This window comes from Aplidium turbinatum, chromosome 10, assembly GCF_918807975.1.
Source record: "Aplidium turbinatum chromosome 10, kaAplTurb1.1, whole genome shotgun sequence".
NCBI classification, from domain to species: domain Eukaryota; kingdom Metazoa; phylum Chordata; class Ascidiacea; order Aplousobranchia; family Polyclinidae; genus Aplidium; species Aplidium turbinatum.
Genome location: NC_137481.1, coordinates 22,518,780 through 22,539,543, shown reverse-complemented (window position 1 = coordinate 22,539,543; position 20,764 = coordinate 22,518,780). Strand labels below are relative to the sequence as shown.

Sequence of the window (20,764 nt, the reverse complement as noted above, 5' to 3'; positions counted from 1 at the left end):
TCTGGTTGTTTCAGTATCTAAGTAAACAGAGTTGTGCTACATGCATAGCATAAATTACTCATGATTGATCAGTTGTAATGGACAACCAAATAGAAGTTATTAATTTTTATCTTTGACTTTTCTCTAAATATTTTGGTAAGGCCCATGTTCCTTGTGCAATGTTTTTTTAAGTGCCTAATAATTGTAATATTTTATTTTACACCAGTTGGGTGACACTAGTTAGTAGATAACTATTGTATCTTGATTTATTAGATAATGAATACTTTAAGATAAAAAAGTAAGGTTAACTGACGAGAAGATATTTGAGCTGACTGCTCAGTGTAGATTTAGCTAAGAAATCACGGCTGCTTAGTGTGGAGCCATTTCAAAAAATTTTACAAGATGGCATCACCATCAACAAAAAGAGCATCAAAAACATTTACTATGAAGCACTTTCCTGGACTTATTACTACAATCTTTGTACTTTCTTTGACGAGTAATCTCGTGGACAGCTCAAGAATTGCTCGAGCAGTGATGATGTCAATGACGCCAGCAATAAACACAGAATGCACCGAATTATCTGTAACAGAGAAAAACTTAACGTCTGCAGTTATTTTGACTGGGACAGTATCTAGCTGCGACGCTGGAAGAGCTGGCTCATACAAATGCACATTGCAAGTAAGTTAATGGAGTTTGTAAACTTGTATATATAATGTTCATACTTTTCTTTTGATTTTTATTATCGAATTATTGAATTATGCTGTTGGAAGATTAAGCACGTTTGCAGTTGAATAATTCAACCCATTCATTCCTTATTCAATAGAATTTTAAGTTAAAAAGTTGAAAAAGTTTAGTTAGTTTTTTAAGTTATAAAAATTTGTTGTTAATTCTTTGAGTTTGAGGCTCAGAATACAGTGCTTGAAGCAGTAGGCTAACAGATCTGTCTCTAAAGTCTAAACATTTATCAGCGCCAACAATTTTTAACATTAATTTGAAATAGCAGTGACAAAAGTTTTAACACATTTTAGCGTTTTAAGCACAAACGCTCGCCAGGTTATTCGGATTGTTTTGCTGATTGCGTCGCCGCCCGGAATTGTTCTTTTCATATGTTAATTGTTAACGTTTGGCGACTCTGAAGCGATGTATGAATGAGAAACATGCGAAGCAGAGGCTAACCGCTGCAGCTAAGCAAAATTCCCAACTTTTTTCATCCATTTAATCACATAACAACCTTACTTTTCCCAGATATGGAGAGCCATGAAAGGCAAGAAAGTAATCAGCGATTTAGTCCGTGAACAACCAGGATATTCTCGTTACAAGAAAACTTATGTCGATGTTTTCGGTTTGGGGAGCTCAGTGTTTTGCAATTCTAAGGTAAGCGAGTCTTCATACACCAGGTGTGCAACGTTTGTTATTTTATTGAGGTTTTTCAACGTCTAAATACCGCGTATTTATGAATAGCTGTATGTCTTTGAAGTATTAAGTGTTGATAATAGCTTTTAAGGTTTTCTTTGCTCATAAACGAGCTTCAAGTAAAGGGTTAAACTCCACCTTTTAATACCCAGGTGTGCAGCCCAGATGGTCGATAAAGTTACCGTAGTACGACATCGAAAAAGCATTTTTTAATGTAATATTAAAGTATAATAAGAACTTTTTTTAGGTGGAAGATCACGATACAAGGATCTTCTTTTTAAACAGAGCAAATGACAGATTAATTCTCTCCGCTTCTCTGCTGAGAATCACTTTAGCAAACTTAGAAAATACTCAGGCTGTAATTGAAGGTAGGTTTTTGCTGACTAAATACCAACCTCATTTTAACTTTTGCAAAATGCCAAGACAAGCAAAACGAGTTGATTTGAAAAATTGTTCAGTTGCAGACTTTTCACTCTTTTCCTAACGCCGATGTTGTTTTGATGCTTTAAACATGAAATATTAAGTTTTTAATATTTAATTAAGCTGCAACCAGCAATGTTTTGGCCTGATTGCACCTGATCAGTGCAGCACAGATAAACTACTTAATGCCGCACGGTCAAGATCCCTCGATTCCCTTTTCAACTTCCAAGTGCATGCATAGTTTGCATACTGTATATATGTAGTTTTTGAATTCAAATTACAGTCCCAGCCAATGATCATCATCTTCCAGTCTTGGTTGGTTCCCCAATAGTGGAGATATTGGAATGCTGGCACTGCTATTTCTGCCATTGTAACTGAATTGCGTAGTTACCAGAACCACAAATTAAGAGTTTTAAAAGGCAAAACGACTGTTTTTTGATCATATGCAAAGCAGAGTCGAACTTTCCAATTTTTTGGAGCTAATATATTTCTACCTATCATCTGGAAGATACGGTGGTTTCTCAACAATTTTATCATGCAATGTTGAAACACGGTTCTTTTTCTTTTCATTTATCGGACCGCTGAAAACATTTTGTTTGGTTCCTTCGCATGAATTGTGGTGTCAGACTTTGGTCATTGGAAACTCAAAAGTAGACTGCGCTGACTGAAAAGTGTTTGCACCAAATCTGTGTTGATATGATCTGTTTTATTTCTTGAAAAAGTTTAAATGCTGCAACTGATACGGTTTCAATTCATCAGATTTTGTATGAATAATCCTTTTGTTAAACGTATGAGAGAATGATCGGTTTAGGAGTGATTTTTCATTGTGCGGTTTAAAATCAACTGGATTCTGGTAACAAGTTGATAAGGTAAGGAATTTTGAAAACATGTCATGTTCAGAAAGTCGCACCATTTGATCTACCACAAAACCAGTCTCTATCTGAATGTTATACGGATTTACGGGCAGAATCTGCCTGTCAATCTGCCTAACAAGCATTATTGCAGACAAGGAGAGAAAAACCAACTAAAACTGGCCTGGACTACTTTTCAAATTTCTTGTAGAAGCAAAGTAAACGGAAAGATGATTTCTGAGCAAGCGCTGCAGCGCACAAGGCCAAATAAGTTGATGTTTTGTAAAAAAATCATCTCCGCATTTTTGCAAATTTGCTTTTGAAGGACAATTAGTGCTCTCTTTGATGTAATGGTTATTGATGTGGGCTGAAATGCTTTTTCTTGAAAGTAAAGTGAATTCAGTGGCGTTAATCGTTAAACCATCTTCAAAATGCATCCTTTATCACATTCAAATTTTAAATGAAAAATCACTGTTTGCTTAACTTTTGACCTGAAAGTCATAATGCGTAAACGTTTGTTCTATAAAATTTACCTTTATGCAAAAGAGCCACGTAAGTTCGTTGACTTCGGCTATTAAAATTCAGTTTGCCCGAGTTTGCCTTTAGAAAGACGGTCAATTTTAAAATAGTCTCCGATGTCTTAATCAGTCACACTGTTCTATTGTTTGGCAATGGCGAGACAGTCGCAAAGCAGATCGATTTCCGGTATGGGATACCTGTAATGTCAACCAATAAATCCATTCAGCCAACCAAGAGTGTCTGAAGTTTAGCGCTCGCTGAAACCTGGTCAAGTGGTCAGACCTAGAAATGACGGCGTACGTTGGGCTCTCGGTTGCTCGACGAAAACCTCATCTTCGAATTGACATATGTATTTTAATTGAAATAAAATTGCAATGAGATGTTTAATTTTAATTTAAAGACATCACAATGTAAAAAATGTATGTTTTTGATCGGCAAAGAGGATATTTTAATGTAATTCAAACTTCTACAGTTGGTGCCAGCAGTTGATTTATACCAGAAGGGCTTTACCCACAAAGGTATTATCTGAGTGTGTGTTGTGTAAAACAGTTTTCTTTGAGATATGTTGCTTGGTGACAAAGTCAATTGAGCAACTTGAGGTTCTTCACATGAATTGACAAAACATTTCATAATCTTATCCGCTTTTCGCTGCTTAAAAGATTGTTGATCCAGCACCATGCGAAAGACAATAGATCGCATTGAACGACGCCGCCTGTCGCGGATGCAATTGAAGGGTTTTGAAAGTAATTGAAGTTTACACATCTGGATATGAACGTTGGAATCGAGATGAAGTTATTTTTGTTTAGTTATACGTCTGAAAAGACATTATGACAGCATGTGATTTTGCAAAGCTTCTTTGTTCCAATTGTCAAAATCTACGTTTTTTCATGGATTCAACTTTAAAATACGTTGCCTCTACAAACGGGAATGTACATTGCAAACAAAGGTTATGTTTATTTGAAATTGCATCCATTACGTCCATTGTGTCTTAGGTTTGTGGTGAGAAGATAATAGTTTAAAATATGGTCACAATTGAATGTTTGAAATAACTGCCAAATGATTAGTTAAGCTGCAATTCCTCTCAAAGTGACTATTTTAATAAAAACAATCTCTTCATTGCAAATACAATGATACAGAAGCTAAACATCAGATTATGAAATATTTTGATTTTTCACAGCTTTTTTCAAATTCTGTAAATAGTCTTTTTGTGTAAACGTATATGTTTCTTTGGTTAAGCACAATGTGAATTACCTACTTTGTATAAGCAGCAGCGCAACCTAAGGCCAATTGCTAGGGCCAAGCATGGTTCATCGGAGCTTACTAGTGACATTTTTGATATAAATGGTGAAATTTTGATACAAACTCCTCGCTAGGAGGGTGCATTTTGCGTTTAGTCTGCCAGATTATCGCAGTTTGCCTCTCTTTCCTTTGTCAGTTACACGCCCAGTCGATGTGTCGGATAAAAATTCGAATTAATTGTATTATTATGAATATATACAAAATCTAGTAGATGATAATTTTTCTCAATGAAATAAACTTGCCCTATGAAGACAAGCTTTTCATTCAGTCGCTCATAGCTGTCGGACAATTACATGTCAAGTTAACATAATGTGACTCCACAAGCCTTGGGTAACAATACAACCAACAAGCTAGAATTTGCTATCAAGCTGAAAATACTACCTGGGAATACGAGCTGTTGTCAGGAAAGAGTAATTGATTATCATGTTATGTCAATAAATCAATAAACAGCAGCCAAGAAAATTTGCAAGGCATCTAGGGAAACATGTTGAAGCTGTTTATATTTGTTGGTGGTAATATTTTTGAATTGGTAAGTTCTTGCGATTATAACGTAAGAGCTGCGGTTAAAAAGTTTCAATGATCGCCTGAGGTCACGGATGAGTGCGGCTGGATATTGTTTTCAAAGTTATTCATCAGCGTGTTTCTGCTGGCCAAGCAAAAATACCAATTTGAGGTATTTAGCAGACCAACTACATTACTCAGCAATATGAAAACAACAAAATTGCATACAAATACGAATTGCTTAACATAAAGCATGCAGGATATGACAAGTGACATAATTCGATATCTGAAGACTGTAATTATCTTGTTGAAAAATGCAGAATGCTGTTTTTATGTTTGAATTTATTCTAATCGTCAATTGTATCCTTCCTCAGACTGTTTTTCCTTGCTTCAACAACACGCTGAAAATGCACTTGCGTATTTCAAGTGGCTGACATTGGAATTTACTTGACTTTGCCTTTGTGAAGTGTGTACAACAATACGTTTGAAAAGGGTCTTCAGAGAGAGGTCTCTTTCAGCACGTATTTGAACTGCTTTTGAAGGGTCTAGGATTGCAACATTTTCCAAACTTCTAAAATAAAAATATCGATTTTGCAAAGTGAAAAACGCTACGTTTCTCCGAAACAAATTCTTCAATTGGAATGGTTTCATAAAGATGAATGGGTGTAATCACCGTTTGCAAAATTCCCATTTTTGCATCGTTTGATGACATTGAAACAACGTAAACATGGCAACAATTGCAGGTTGATGTGATGATTTTCTTGAGTCAAGAAGCATCCCTTGGTGTACCTAAAGTTTAAAAGGCTGAGAACTCTGTATTGAAGTGATGATAATTTTGTGTCCAAACAACTATGAATGTCATAAAAATGCAGAACGTTACACTGAATATGGTGGCCAGGGATAACCAGCAAAAGTTGCTACTTTTAGATTGTCCGGCGACGTTGAAACGATGTAAAAACGGTAACTTTTGCTGGCTTGGATGATTCATTTTCTCTTTTTTGAACTTTATCATAGCGTCTTAATTTGCTCTCGATTTGTGACTGTCAATGATTAAGTTAAAAATCAAAGCAAGGAATTTTTTTGGACAAGTGTAAAATTGTGAAGGTTTGTAGCAGCAACCACCAGATTGATAAGCTTACGTGTTGTATGCTGGTGATCAACTATAGACCGTAGATTATGATAGACTTACAATAATTGGGTGTGTCATAAAGCACAAATTTATAAACTCTTTAAAAAGCTCTTGAAATTGTGTTGCTGTTTCAATGTAAAGGGATGTTGTTTCTCAAAAATACAAGTTTTAACTAAAGAGGCTTAACTGATCTTAAAATTTTTTGTGCTATGAATATAGACTATGAGTATATTTGGTCTTGTGCTCCACAAATACAGCTTTTTAAATTGCAGCAACGTCAAAAGATGTTGTGCCAAATAAAACTGGCATAGAAAGTAGTTTTCTTATCCGGAATGCCTTCACAAAAAACATGATTTTAAATTTGGTGTAATTTTTTCTAGTTCAGTGGAGTAATCGCATTGACTCCAGTGATATGTGACTATAGTTTTTGTCATTACTTTAATTGAATCACTCTGGCAGCAAAGATGGAGATATTAATAGTAACCCAGACGTTGAATCAATGTAAAAATGACGGATTTTGCTGTTTGAGAATAAATCAGTAATGTGCTTTGTTCAACGGTTGTCTTCTCTATGTTCTTTTCTGGTATTTTTGGATAAAAAAATCGGACTTGAATGCATTTATATTTCGCCAAACTTAGCGAAAAGATTGAAAGAGTTCACTGCTTTGAAGTTACGCAAGATTAATCTTTATTAACAATAATATTCACGTTTTTATCCTGCTGTGTGAAAAATTGTAAGATATGAAATACTCAGTTCGATCACAATAACCTATTTATTGTTGAATCAAAATTTTGATAGAATTTTTTTTCTATGAGGTCTACAACCAAATTTTGGCACTCATTTTATTTTGTATGAAAAGTATGGAAGCGGCAGAGCTGTCACGTTGTGCAAACGATAATAATGCAGCTCGACTTCATACTGTGTGTTAAAACATTTTTGAAACTATCCTGCAGTGATAAGGTCAGCAAAGGCAAAAATTTATTACATTGGTTCAATCTCAGTTAACGTCACGTGAACACACGGTAAAGGATTGTGCGAACAGCTGGCATCAATTCAAGCCGGTTGTCTTTCAATACGCCAGAAAAATGCTATTTATTGCGTAAATCCAACATAAGACGACAATAAATGGCAAATTTGTTTGGAAACCTGGTTTGATCAACCAAATGACAAGAGATACCTACTCGAGGTATTTCACTTCGGGTTTTTTTTTCTGATCTAGTTCTGCGGTAAATTTTAATCTGTGAAGCTGCTATAAAAGCGAAATTGTGTCGCCACCTGGCTGAAAAATAAACTGATCCCAAAGTTGTTTTCCGACTTGAAATGAAGCTGAGAAACTGGAATAAGCATTTAGATTGAAGCCGCTGTCTGCAGGCACCGACAAAAATAACACACCTGCGTCCGGCAGGGGTTATTTAGTAATTTAAGATGAAAAGTAAGTGCGCTGTTACAACAGAACATTATATTGTCATTGGGGACTGTCTGCAACACCTTGGGTTTGATGGTTTTGCAAATTGCATGGTATGCTTATACCCAGAAGGCATGCCCAGTCTGTGTCATCTAAGATGAATTAAAAGCCTCAAGTTTTTACTGAAAGCACGAAGCTTTGTTAATTCTTCCACATTTTGCTTTCTTTAGCATTCTTTCGTCAGTAATATGGATTTTGTTGTCGATTGCCCAGTTGTATGAGTATGTCGTGTTAGACATTAAACGCATTAGAAATTTTCACTGCAACAGACCAGCCAGAAAATCAGCCCCCTTTTACACCGATTATCCAAGCCTGATTTACTGTCTGAAAAGTGATTGGGCCACCACAGTGGACAAGCGCTATAACTGTTAACGTCTGCAAGGTTATGTTATTTTCGATTAGGCATTGTTTGCTTATTATTTTTTGTTTATAGTATAAATACCAATTTATCCACACACCTGGGCAATGTATAACAGAAGAACATGTCGTGAAGCAAGCCGTAATTTCCTACATCCTTCTCTTGTGGTGAGGGATTAATGCCACTCTTCTCTGCTGCTGGCCCAGCTGACAAAGTTGATATGCTTGATATCGGTATGACGTTGTCAGACGTTAAAATGATATAAACTGATAACTTCGTTAGTTAGAATGGCTTGCAGTGTGAGAGCATTTGTTGTCGTTTGTCAAATTGATTGTTTTTGAGAAAACTGACAGCGGTTCTGAAGACACACTTACTTAAGTTGATTTACATCATTTTTACGTGCATCGACGTTTAGAAAGGTATAAAGGAAGTTTTTGATTAAAATACGAGCTCGTCAGTTCGAACAGCTGGCCTGAAGTTTTTACAACCTGATTTGATCCGTCATCGTCAGGACCACACAAGTTAGCACCATGGACTCTTGGCACTTATAATGCACTATTGCCATGGCAACGCCGTATCTGTCGTAGTAGCTGTTTGTTTGTGTTGATACCTTTTCAGGTTTGTTTGCATGAAACTGTCAGATGTTTCTCATAAAGCGTGTAACATTTCACCTGCCCCTCTTTGCATATCTTTGAGTTGTGTAACTTTACTAAGCCTGGTTCGACCAGCGTAGTATTGCAAATTTCCCAGCCTCGTCATTGAATAGATTTTGGCTTGGAGTACTTTGTGTTGGGAAGTGGTGATTTTTCTTGTAGTGCTGCAGTGACTGTCCAAGAACGGGTGATTAGAAAATGAGCTTTTGCAGTAGTTGTATCCAGGAACATCTACATAAATTATTCCTGCTATCATGAATACTTGTGAAATAAATAAATTGAATTTCCACACTGTCTTTCTGGTTTCTCAGCTGGAATGTCTGAATCTATAACGACGCGTGTTGCATGTTTTCAAAAAAGTTTGCCATAAACGTCACCGGACAATTTATCAAACGATAGCATTGCCGACCCCCCCTGTTCATCGAAAATGGCTTTCATTTCGAAAGCAACCGAAACGAGGTTTTTATGAAAAAAGAAATAACTGTTGTGGGGAAAATATGATTTTATGTAGTTTTCTCAGTAAAATTCACACGAAATGTTGTTCCGGTTAACGCTTTTTTTTTTGATCAACTGTCGTTCAATAAACTGTTCTCAATAAACAAGTATATCAGTACAACAATAAGTTTATCTTCATTAACTGGCTCAAAGTATCGCAGCATGGTATTGCAATTTACGCTAAACGCGCGAATTGTCAATAAGTATAACATAAACTCTTAAAGGGTTTCATGACTTGCAGTTTTTGATTTTAATATTATGCAACCATCTATTTAGAATAGAATTTTGATGCGTGTTGATAATATCGGAGTTTGCTTTATTTGTTACTTTCAAATTTTCTTTTGTACATGTGCTAGCTGAAGATGCTGTTACTATAGCGAAATCGATTCTTAATATTACACTAAAAGGCTAGATTTTTGTGAATGTCAGCATTTGATAAATGCAAAATTGCAGTACCATTAAATAGTACCACCCCCCGTTTTTAGCGTTTATGTGCAGTCGTGCCACACAAGTAGAAGTTATGTTATGTATTGTCTCGCATGACATACAGGCCGCAATGCAATTGCACAAAGTGACAAGAATGCACAAGTTTCTTTTAACAGGAACAAGCAGCATTCATCAAGTTAAAAATGTCGATATAAGCGTCGTTAATTATGGTTTTGTCAAGGTGGTTTCTCTGAGGAATGTTTGAAATGGTCGACTATGTCAGTTTGTTTTCCTTTGCACCCTTGATGTTTTTTTTTCATTCAAGTCAAAGAGTTGAAAAAATGTTCTTTTTACTTTTTGTCCTTTTGATCCAAACTTCTAATTACAGAAAACTATTGGTTTTAGTTTTAGTCATTTTCATTTTGTACACGGAAAAATATTTAGCAGTTTGTTCTTGGTTTTCTTGGCTCCCAATAGTTCATCATCAAATGTTGAAGTTTTTGTGAAAACGTTTTTGTTTCTGAAGTTTATGGGGGTAAAGTTACATTTATTATCGTTGCTTCAACGCAAAAGTGATGTGTGTAGTCTTTTTTGGCTCCTATCTTTGCTCACAAAACTTTTTTTTTCGTACCTTTCCAACATCGTTTGAACGTATTATTTTCCAAAAACCGAAGTGAAAAAATTCTTGCAGAGTAGACTTGTACAGTTCATCAAATCAACACTAAGTCCTAGTGTCAATACTCAACACTCACTGAGCATATGAAGCAGGATATAATGTTTTTGTTGTTAACATTAATTTTAACCGAGAAAATTAATTGTTTTTTTATAGGAAGTTTTCTAATTAATTTAAGCTTTATATTCTCTTCAATTTTTTAAAGCCTTTTTATGGAGATTTTTATAGACCAATGGAATTTTATGAAATTACCGCAACTTTTCTTGCAACAACTTTCGATTTCGGACTGAGTGGTTGCAAAAACATTCTCATCTTGTTGATTGAACGTCAATGTAACGTAATCCGACGTGACTGCTTCCTCATTCGTTACTTGTTGACAGAAGTGCATGTTTTGGGAGCATTTATTGGTAACTCGATCTCGCCCCGAAAAGCTCAAAACTTGTCATTTAAGAATCGGGTTTCTCTTTAGGGGTTGAGTCTTTGTTCACAATACTCCGCCCTTCAATTGGCAGCGATGGATTATGCGTTGTAATTGGTTAAAGATTTTCGGCTATTCACGTGAAGTCATCAAAGGAACCCGAGAACCTTCAAGTGAAACTTATAATGTAACGGTGGCTTGTTCTGAAGAAAAATTACTTTTTTGTTGGGTTGGGTGCCGCCGCGGTAACCCTGTTTGCAGTAGGCATCCTTTTCTGAGTCAATGAAACAGAAATTCGAATATACGACATTGTTAAAAACTGGATTTTTTAGAAACTGGATGCCATTTTCTGATAATAATGGTGTCGAACATCCAGCACTTAAACGATAAATACGGTCAGTGTGCCTAAATCAGCCTTTTTTCCACTTTTTGTACAAACCCCATGTTGCCCCGCCACTTGTAATGTGATGGACCTGTCTTGACTTAACCGCACAATACAGGATGAGCTTTGAATACACTCTAAGCGTATTGTCACTGATATTAGGAACTTATTGCTTTAATACTTTCTGCAATAATTTCCTCTTTTGTTGTGTGAGGTGGTTTTCCAGGTAACAATAGTTTTTCTTTTGTATGTTACGTCGACGTCGCCAGATGTGGAATCGATGTGAAAAGGCGAACTGTTGCTAGTCAGGTGTCGTTTTTCACTGGAGACGTTATTCCTTGTTTTGAGACAATTGAATTTCATAAAATTGATTTCTTTGGTCGACTATTCTTCGTATGATCCAAAGATATGCAAGCAATATGCCATGTTCACTGCAAAGTAGTGATATCGATGAAGTTATCTAGAATAAACGAATTGTGTTTTGTTTCCCATCACAATTTTTTTCCTGTGACCGCTCGTAAAAGCTACACTATCATTTCAACATTTCACAACAATAAAACAATATAAAAAAACTATTTTACAATTTCCTGGAAACCAGAAAAGACGTTTTTGTGTCGTAAATGTCTTTCATCTGTGTTGGCCACCACGAGTATAGTAATCACCAGAGACGAATTGACCAATTATAGAAATTAGAAATTGCAAGATATCACACTGTCATCTTAATAAGTTGTCTGTGGTTTCTTGGTTGTTAGAGTAATCACTTGGCTTTCTGTATGACAAAAGTCGTAAATTATATTTCTTGTGACAAAAAAGTGAAAAATCCTGTTTAACGTTAAAATTATATATGTGAATGTTTTTCGCACTATTCGTACCGTGCGAAACGTCAGCCATGCATGTAGCTGTACAAGAACACCCAAGTTGCTTCTGCACAATAATTGTCACTGTTAGACAAACCTCAATCAGCTTAATATAGTTAACTCCACTTTGACAATATTTCTAAACCACACACGCTTCAATAAAAATTTAAATACCGTACCAGACAATATTACCGGCTAGTTTTTTTTTCAATGAGTGTAATCCTGGCCGACAAATCACTCGTTATTGCATTAAACAAACGTTGAATCAATGCAAACAATGACTAATTTACTTGCTGGGAATATTCGCGTAGGTGTTGACCTGCATGTTTCCACTATGTTCACTCATACCTGGAAGGTTACGATTCAAACTATAGGGTTAAGTTTTCCACCGATGTGGGTGTCAACTTCCGGGCTTATTGAGCGACAATGTTCCGATTGTGCTAGCTCAGTGCTTTGGAGTAAAAGTTAGGTGAACCTGTAAATCCATCACAGCACATTATGAGCTCCCCATGTTACATCACCCCAACGTTGTCAGACGTTTTTTGTTTGTTGAAATGGTATGACTTGAGTGTCTGTGCCTTATCTATCCTATCACTGGTTTTGCCCAGACTTTGGGATTGAGCTAGGCAGTGTCAGTTGCAGAAGTCGTACCAAACCCATTATGCATGGAGAATGCCTTCATGTTTCTGGCCATATATTTTGTGTTTTGAACGTGTTTTTGTTGGCTAGCCTAGCCTAAATATATAACAGCTGTAGTTTTCAGTATCAAAAAGTTTGTGATTTTGCAATGACTGTGTGGCTTGTCTCGTACGTGTTTTTTCACGGCCATTCAGTCTCAGTGGAGATGTGTTGTGAAGACCATCGATTTCTACTGCGTTGTCTGGCGTATTATTTCTGCATTTTGCATTATCTCTGCAGACGATAAGGTTCAAGGAATGTTTGAGTGGATTACGGTGAAACGCGCACGCAATGCATGTTCCTCCTTCATGAATCAACTCAAAACCTGTGTCGTATTGTGCTAATGCCTTCAAGATGGCGAACAGTTTAAAAGCCTTCAAAACGAACGGGGCACTGTGCAGTGTGCACACTGTGCATTGTGCACACTGCACAAACATAGTGCATGCATGCTATTACACATTTATATATGTACATATAAATCAAATTTAATTCGCTCTGCTTTGCCTTTTTGCTTGGCATTGAGCACTTTTTGTAGTATTACAAATTGTTTCACCTAACGGATCATCAGAAGGTCTGTAAAAACATGTAAACAGTAAAGAATCGATAATTCTGAAAAGATATTAAATATTACAACTGTAATTTAATCTGCCAAAAAAAATCTCTAAACCTGTACTTCCTGAGGAGATATTAAATATTACAACTGTAATTTAATCTGCAAAAAAAACCTCTAAACCTGAATTCCTGAAAAGATATTAAATATTATAACCGTAATCCAATCTGCAGAAAAAAACTCCAGAATTACTAAGGACAGCCTCCATCCGCCACGATAAAGTTTCAATCAATTTGTCCCAATGGAAACCAAGCAACATGATGGCAACATCTATGACATCACAAAGAAGCAAAATGCTTGTTATGATCGGCGCATCCTGTAGTAATCTGAACAGAATGAACAAAAATTGTTTTTAAACCTGTAAAAATTAAATGAGATTTACAACCTGTAAAAATGAAATGAAATTCAATTTAATATATAAATATATACAAATAAATATACAAATAAATATATATGTACATATATATGTACATATATATGTACATATAGTTATTACTATCTGAAGCCTTTACAAATTGTTTCACCTAACGGATCATCAGAAGGTCTTATTCAAATAGAATCTGATGATCCGTTAGGTGAAACAATTTGTAAAGGCTTCAGATAGTAATAACTATATTTGATTTAATTCGCTCTGCTTTGCCTTTTTGCTTGGCATTGAGCACTTTTTGTAGTATTAATAGTTTTCATTGTTTTACTACCATATATATGTACGTTGTTTGCTAAAAAATGTGTCATAAGTGAGCCGATTGGTTAAAACTGTCGTTGATGATGATGTTTTGATGAGGCTTAGCAATCTTGTTTAGCGTCCAGGTCATTTGTTTGATATTTGACCTTTTGCAAATCGAGGCAATATTTGCACATTCATTGGGTACAAAAAGTAGTAGGCAAGATGATGGCAGTTTCATCATCATAGCATGGACGAATAAAAAGTGCTTTACAAGCCAATGTACGATTTGCTGATGATTTTAGTACACTTGAAAGTAGCTACACACGACCACTCCCACCTGTGCCTTTATTTCACAGGCTTAGCAAGCAGCCATTAAATGTCGCTCAGTTGCGAATGGCTGACCAACAATGCGAGATACCTTCCCTGTCTGTGTCGCAGAAAGAATTTATTGAATGGGTCGGCGACTTCTTGAACAAACATATTGAAATGTCTTGGACGGTCTTAAACATTTACCGGAAACCCATTGGCTACGTAAACTTTAATTTGTCGTCACTTTTTCGTATCTGGACATTTTTAGAACGCATCTCGCCGACTTTTAATCGCTGTTTTTTTGGTAACTTACATTTTTCCAATCTACAAATTCCAACAACATTTTCTTTCTGTTGGTCAGGATTATGATTAAATTACATTTTATCAGGTATTTATTCGACGTGTTAACACGTTTGCCACTGAACACCGGTGGACAAATGCCGTTCAAATAGATGCCGAAAGTCTTTGATATCGTAATGTTCATGTTGTTGTTGCAACGTTTTTGAATGTAGAACACACTTATATGAACGTGGTTATTTTATACAAAAACAAAATTCAAGAAGTATTGTAACCATCACCTTATTAGACTTTAGAAGCTTATGGTATATTTAACCAATCATTGCAATTTCACGCAAAAGTGATTCTATCAAAGATATTACACGGGGAGCACACTTTGTTCATTTGCAGATAAATTCAACTTCGGCTTACTTTAAATCAATGTCAAAAAGACTGACTTTGTTAGCTGGGTTGATGACTGGTATAACATTGCACCAACTGTGTGTTAGGCTCACCTGGCAAATCAAGACATTTTTGAAATGTCTTCTGTCGTCAAAACGTTTCTGCTAAAGTTCTTTGATAAAATCAAAATCTAGCTTCAACTTTGAGTTATTTTACACTGAAGCGACGAAATTTGACCATTAATCAGTATCATCAGCTGCTTGTCATGGCAGCTTAGGTCTTTTCGGTAACAGTTTGTGTATTGAGTTACAGACAAGCTAACGAGTTTGTCATTTGTAAACGGACACTAGATATACAGGAGATGTGGCAGACTATTTATAGATAGTCTGTCGGAAAGATCTCGCATTTTATACTCAGCCAGTGAGCTTCAATATTTTTTATGCCAATTCTACTTAAAAAACTTTGCAAGTTATGCGTTTTTTTATTTTTCAAAAACTGCTAGAGTTTTGACAAATTCTTCTTGAGGATTTAAGCTTTGGTTGCGTTGCGTCTGTAGCGAGTTATCAGATATTGAATCAACGTAAAATGATTGTTGATCAAGATTTAATAACTAGCAAGTTTGTCGAGCAGCTGCACTGGTCTTTTGAAATTGAGACCGGGTTGTTATGAGTGTCACAACTGTCATATGCATTCCTCTGGCGGTTTTGTGATGGATTAGGCCACGGAAGAGCTTCCGGCCTAACGCGTAACCTTCAGAACAGAACCCATAATCAACAAATCAACCCGGTTGCCTAGAGTTTCTTTTTACACCTGACGACTCTGAAACGATGTGAAAAGATCAAATTTTGTTAGGTGGTACGAGACAAAATGAACTTCCACAAAACCGACGTTTGTGAAATTATATTTTCAAAGTTGATACGTACTTTGGTGCAGAAGTAGATGTCGGGTGGTGTTGATAGCGAGACAGATGCTTGTGGGCTAATGGTACAAATGCACATTCGTAGGTTAGCATTTTTTGTGAGTCGGACGGAGACGCAAAATGAAAATCATAGTTCTTCCTTCATCACAATATCAAGTATCCTTTTCCGGTTGTTGTACTCTTAACACTGACCTTGCACAAGTTAAACCCTTTGTCTAAGGTCTTTCTTTGCTTAGGGACCAAGGATACGTGGCTTAAGCTCTGGGACAAACAGACGCACGCAGACCACACATCGAGCCAAGTGTTGAACAGGGATTTCTTTGTCCTGTTTTTCTGGTTCAAACAAAAACCTCTATATTTAACTAAGAAAAAACAAAGGTTTTACTAAATTATATTGTATCTGAAGTATTTTGAGGGATACGTACTTTGTTAGCTCAGCCATGACCACCTAGTCTCTACTAGTATGGCCATGGCTAAGCAAACCAAGGCTTTCGCGACAATTGCGCAACTTTTGAGCTTTTTGGGAGTTTGTCAATTTCTTCTGAACCAAGACTAAGAATGAAAAACAAAAATTGAAAAGCTTGAACCCGAACAAAGAAAAGAACGCAAAATTGAGTTGTGCAAGCGTCAACATGTCCCTTCAACGTGATGATTATGAAAAGGGCAACAAAGTTGGTTGGCCTTCACCCGTAGTTGTTTTAATAAAACGGCACGCTTTTAGCCGGCAATGTTCCCGTGTTCGATCTTTATCGTTTTCCGTTTTTTCACGAAAGATTTTTTGGTCCATTTACTTTTCGACCTTTACCGTTACAATGAGCCAAGTTAGCCAAGTCAGTCCTCCGTAATGCGTTTTACACGCGCTGTCATTCAAACAAAGCACAGCAAACCTAACACAAGCGCTAATCTATACTTTTTTTGCAAACACAATTCAGTGTTTGTAATTGTGGTACTTGGAGGCCGTAACGGTATCTCATGTAAAATCACTAATGTTTTGCAATGTCATTCATGAAATGCTTTACATTTTATTACTCTTTGCGTCTATGCAACGTTTGACTACGTTTTAGTTTTGCAAAAATTGGAAGGAGCCAAGCGCCGACGAATACAAATCGTATAGGCTTTCTATCTAAATTTATCAAGCAATGTTGAATGACATACTACGTCTGTCTGATATTATTTGTCATTTTTTAGATGCAGGTTGTAGATTTAACGTAGAAAGACGTTGATGCAATGACGTTTTAAAATCTCACCACTGGATTTTAACTGTCCCGAAACCCACAACGTTGGTAAAACATCAAGTTGATTCTGGATTTTACCTGTTGCAAAACTTGTACTGGTGTACCGAGAGAGTGAGACCGAAACTGATATCCATACAGCCCTCGAAATTAGCTTCCATCTACGACGGCAAAAACATTGCCGTCGCCAAATCAGCAAACCTTGGATTGCGGCGGCAAATGCCGTATGCTTTAAAGTTTAAACAAACGAAATTGTATGCGCTTATTTTTCGTGTTTCATACGGTGGTAGCGGAGAGCATCACACAAGCTATTTTATGCGCTGACAATGCTCTTGTGAACTGTAAAAAGTTTGCAACCTTGTAAATACTGGCTTAATTGTTACGAAAAAGTTACTCTTTCATCGAATGCTTATTGTTTACCGGTGTCGTTGCGAATATAAATCATCGTGAAAGAAGATACAGTTAAAAAGTGGAATTTACCGGCTATAGGTTATTAAACAGAGGGAACAGAAGGAAAAGTTAGTGTGGTATTTTGCAAAATTTATAAACAATTTTATGACGGAAACAAATCGGAATTAGAAAAGCTACGGGGTCAAGTTGAAAAAGTAGTACAAAATTGGATAAATGGTTCTTCGGCAGTAAAATAATGCTTCCGATTATATGGCATCGCGCGTTCACGAACGGGCAGTTTTGCGTCTTCAAGTATTCCAGTGACGACGCGACAACCTCATCCTCCGATATAGCATCTGATGATTCCTATTCTAACTAGTTCTTTATCCAACAGACTTTGTGTTGCTCGCACGCAGTATCCCAATTGTGCCGAAATTACGTGAGTGTATACGTAAATCGAGCCAATCTTCTCGCAGGGAGCTAATAATTTGTTACCGGTATCTGTTTGAGCAATTAACGTTATTTTATGATGGTTCAACGTCGCTAGATGTCGAAAAACAAACGTAAATTTCTTCTTGGGCATTGTTGTTACCCAGGCAGCAAAATTCGTTATTTTTGCATTGATTTTGCGTCTGTAGACGTTGAATCGATGTAGAAATTATGGTTTTGCTGTCTGGGTGCGCAATATAACCAGCCTGGAAAATTATATCGATTTGTGCTGACTCGAACGTTGAATCAACCCAAAATTAACTTACTTTCCCCCTGAGTTATTTGACGTGAATTAACGCAACAGCGTGCGTATTGCGTTGCTCGCTTTATCGCTACTCTTAGTATTATTACATCACAACAAATCAAACGATGCGGTCGTGGTCGACTACTCTAGTATATTTTTCCTTTCTTGTTTTTACATGTTTTGGTACAGTTTTGTCGTAATAAACGTTCACAGCAATTGCCGACGCAATTTCAACTTTTGCCGTTTGGCCTTGGCAAAGTTTTTGCCTAGTAAAAATATGCTATAAAATATAATATTTTTGAAGACTGCGTGAGTGTTCGCAGCAAGTAAAGTGGTCCGAGGTGAGGTCTTGGTACGATGTTTCTGCTGATTAAACTCCCGCTGCGAGTAAATAACACAGGAAGAAATTTTGAACAATTTTTGTCCTAATTAAGTGCTCATTTTGCGGCGGCATTTTTATTGCCGTAGCAGAATGGCCATTATGACGTTTACGGCGGCATTTACCACGGCAATTGCCGAGTGCCGCCGCTAATTTCGAGGACTGCCATATCATATGATTCATAACTGCTTGCAGTTTTTTTTTAATGAACATTTTTAGTGAACGTTTAATTTTTTTAATGAAGTGTAATTTTTAATAGAATAATGAACATTGGAAAACCAGAAAGTTAATTAAGCGCCGGTTCGACACCGCTCAATAGCATGTGGCTGTGTCTTTTGTAAGACACTGAAAGGCATGCCGCCTATTGCGAAGTGGCGCCCCTTCGACTATAATTTGGCCATTGATTTCTTTCATAATTATAACCATTACACTGCTCTAGAGAAAAACTCCTAAAGCCCTTCCAAGAGGTATGGCCGACTGAGCTACATTACATTTCATATCTTTTTCATAGTGAACGTGATATGTGAAGTTAGCTGCCTACTTAGAGTGCTTATATAGCCTTCAGTCGTGCCTAAATATATTCTGTTAAGAATTTCAATGTTTTTTCGTTGATTTAGATTTTTTTCATTCAAGTAGTCTTATTTTAAGTATGAAGTGCAAGAAACAATGGTTCCAGTAGGCCATGATGGTTCATTTAGTCAAACTTTTGTTGGGTCAATAAAGTCAATATTTTTGAATCTTCAAGTATTTTTTTTTTTGATTTTTAGATCAACAAAAACTTTCCCCAGTAATAAGTTAATAACATAAGTTGTTAAAGCTGGTTGTTGGCCTTTATTTTTAGGATAATTCTCTTTTTAATTTTGTTTTAAAAAATGAAGAAATCAAAGTCAAGTAACTTTGTTAAAATAACTTTGTTACTCAGATATAGGCCCCTCACAAATATCAGTCACAGCACATAAAACGCTCATTTAAAAACAAGCATCATACGCTAGTGATAGTGTTAACGGCTAATGGTATTGTGTAAGCTGTGATGTGCTCTTCCTTATTTAGACCATTACTGCACCTCAATTGTTACACTTCAGTGTGAATGTAACATTATTAAAATAGTGTTTTGACAACAAATCAACAGATTTCCGTGAAATAACGCGTTTAGTCCTCTTTAGCGCATCTCATGCTCTTTTACCTTATGATGTTTCAGCTTGATAAGAACTTTGCCGCTAAGTTCAATCTGCCTAACAACAAAAACGTATTATGACGTTAGTTTGCCTTCTTTAGATTGCTTTTAATTTTGAAAACATGATTTTCCTTGGGTTAATTTTGAATAAAGTGCAAACTCTCGTCCGTCGTCATTCCGGCAATATGACGTTTGTTGTCAAAATCCGATCCAATTATGAGTTAGTGCTGATACTGACAGCCATCTCGCTTTCATTTACACGCATTTATGTTGCAAACAACAAACAAGAGTAACCGAGTAAAGCTTGCATTATTCCGATGTCCTGTAGCGTTTAATTGAAGTAAAATCATCATTTGCGTGATCGACTGGCAGATCCTAAAAGAGCGTGTCTAATCAATGTTTTGTCAGCAGATGATTCTGGCGGATTAACCGAAGACAGGGTTGTGTCAAAGGATAAAACAAGCTATTAAGCAGTCCATAGAATAGATCTTAGGTAGAGAAATCAGTTCATTCGCTGACGTTGAATCATTGTAAAAAGTACTTTTTTCTCTGGCGTAGATGTGATGCACCCGCCCAGAAATAATTATGGCAACTCCAGTAGATTTTGATTAATACCCAGTCAGCAAAATCCGTCATTTTTGCATTCAGACTCAATGTAAAAATGATGGCTTTGCTGTCTGGGTAGGTTTTAAATAAATTCCAATCAGCGAAAGTTGCAAAATGTTTGTTTTTTCGATCTTTCCTTTGTGCTCTTTATTCTCAATGTGTGCCCACTCATGCACCGTTTATCACCATCACTTGCACTTTTGAAATTTAAATCTCACATCATTAGCTCGAAAGATACGCATTGCCATCGTGCACGAAACGTCATTGAACAACATATACTTTCATTTTTGTTTAAAAAGTAAAAATTGTAAGAAAGTAAATGTTTCTAATGTATCGGACTTCCACACTTCTAACAATTCAGTTGCAGCAAGCCGGTGTACGGTTGAAATGATATTTGTTACCGATTTTCCGGGCCATTTGCCGACACTGACATTGCGTAGGATGGGCGTGAGGTAGGCTACAATGGAAAAATCATATTTTTGTCTCTTCACTGTTTGGCATCGATTCAGTGGGTTTCGTTTCATTGCAGAGCTTTCTTCCTACACCGTTTC

General features: G+C 36.5%; 1 protein-coding gene across 1 annotated transcript in view; it reads left to right on the top strand.

Annotated features, from left to right (window-relative positions):
- The first annotated feature begins 300 nt into the window (after nucleotides 1-300).
- The window catches only part of LOC145779072 (agrin-like), a 43,432-nt gene continuing 22,968 nt past the window's right edge, over nucleotides 301-20,764 (top strand). Inside the window, exons 1-3 of the mRNA XM_082590644.1 lie at nucleotides 301-657; nucleotides 1,225-1,353; nucleotides 1,640-1,760. Of these exons, the coding sequence (XP_082446770.1) occupies nucleotides 382-657; nucleotides 1,225-1,353; nucleotides 1,640-1,760 (526 nt within the window). The 5' untranslated portion in view covers nucleotides 301-381. The remainder of the gene's footprint in view (nucleotides 658-1,224; nucleotides 1,354-1,639; nucleotides 1,761-20,764) is intronic.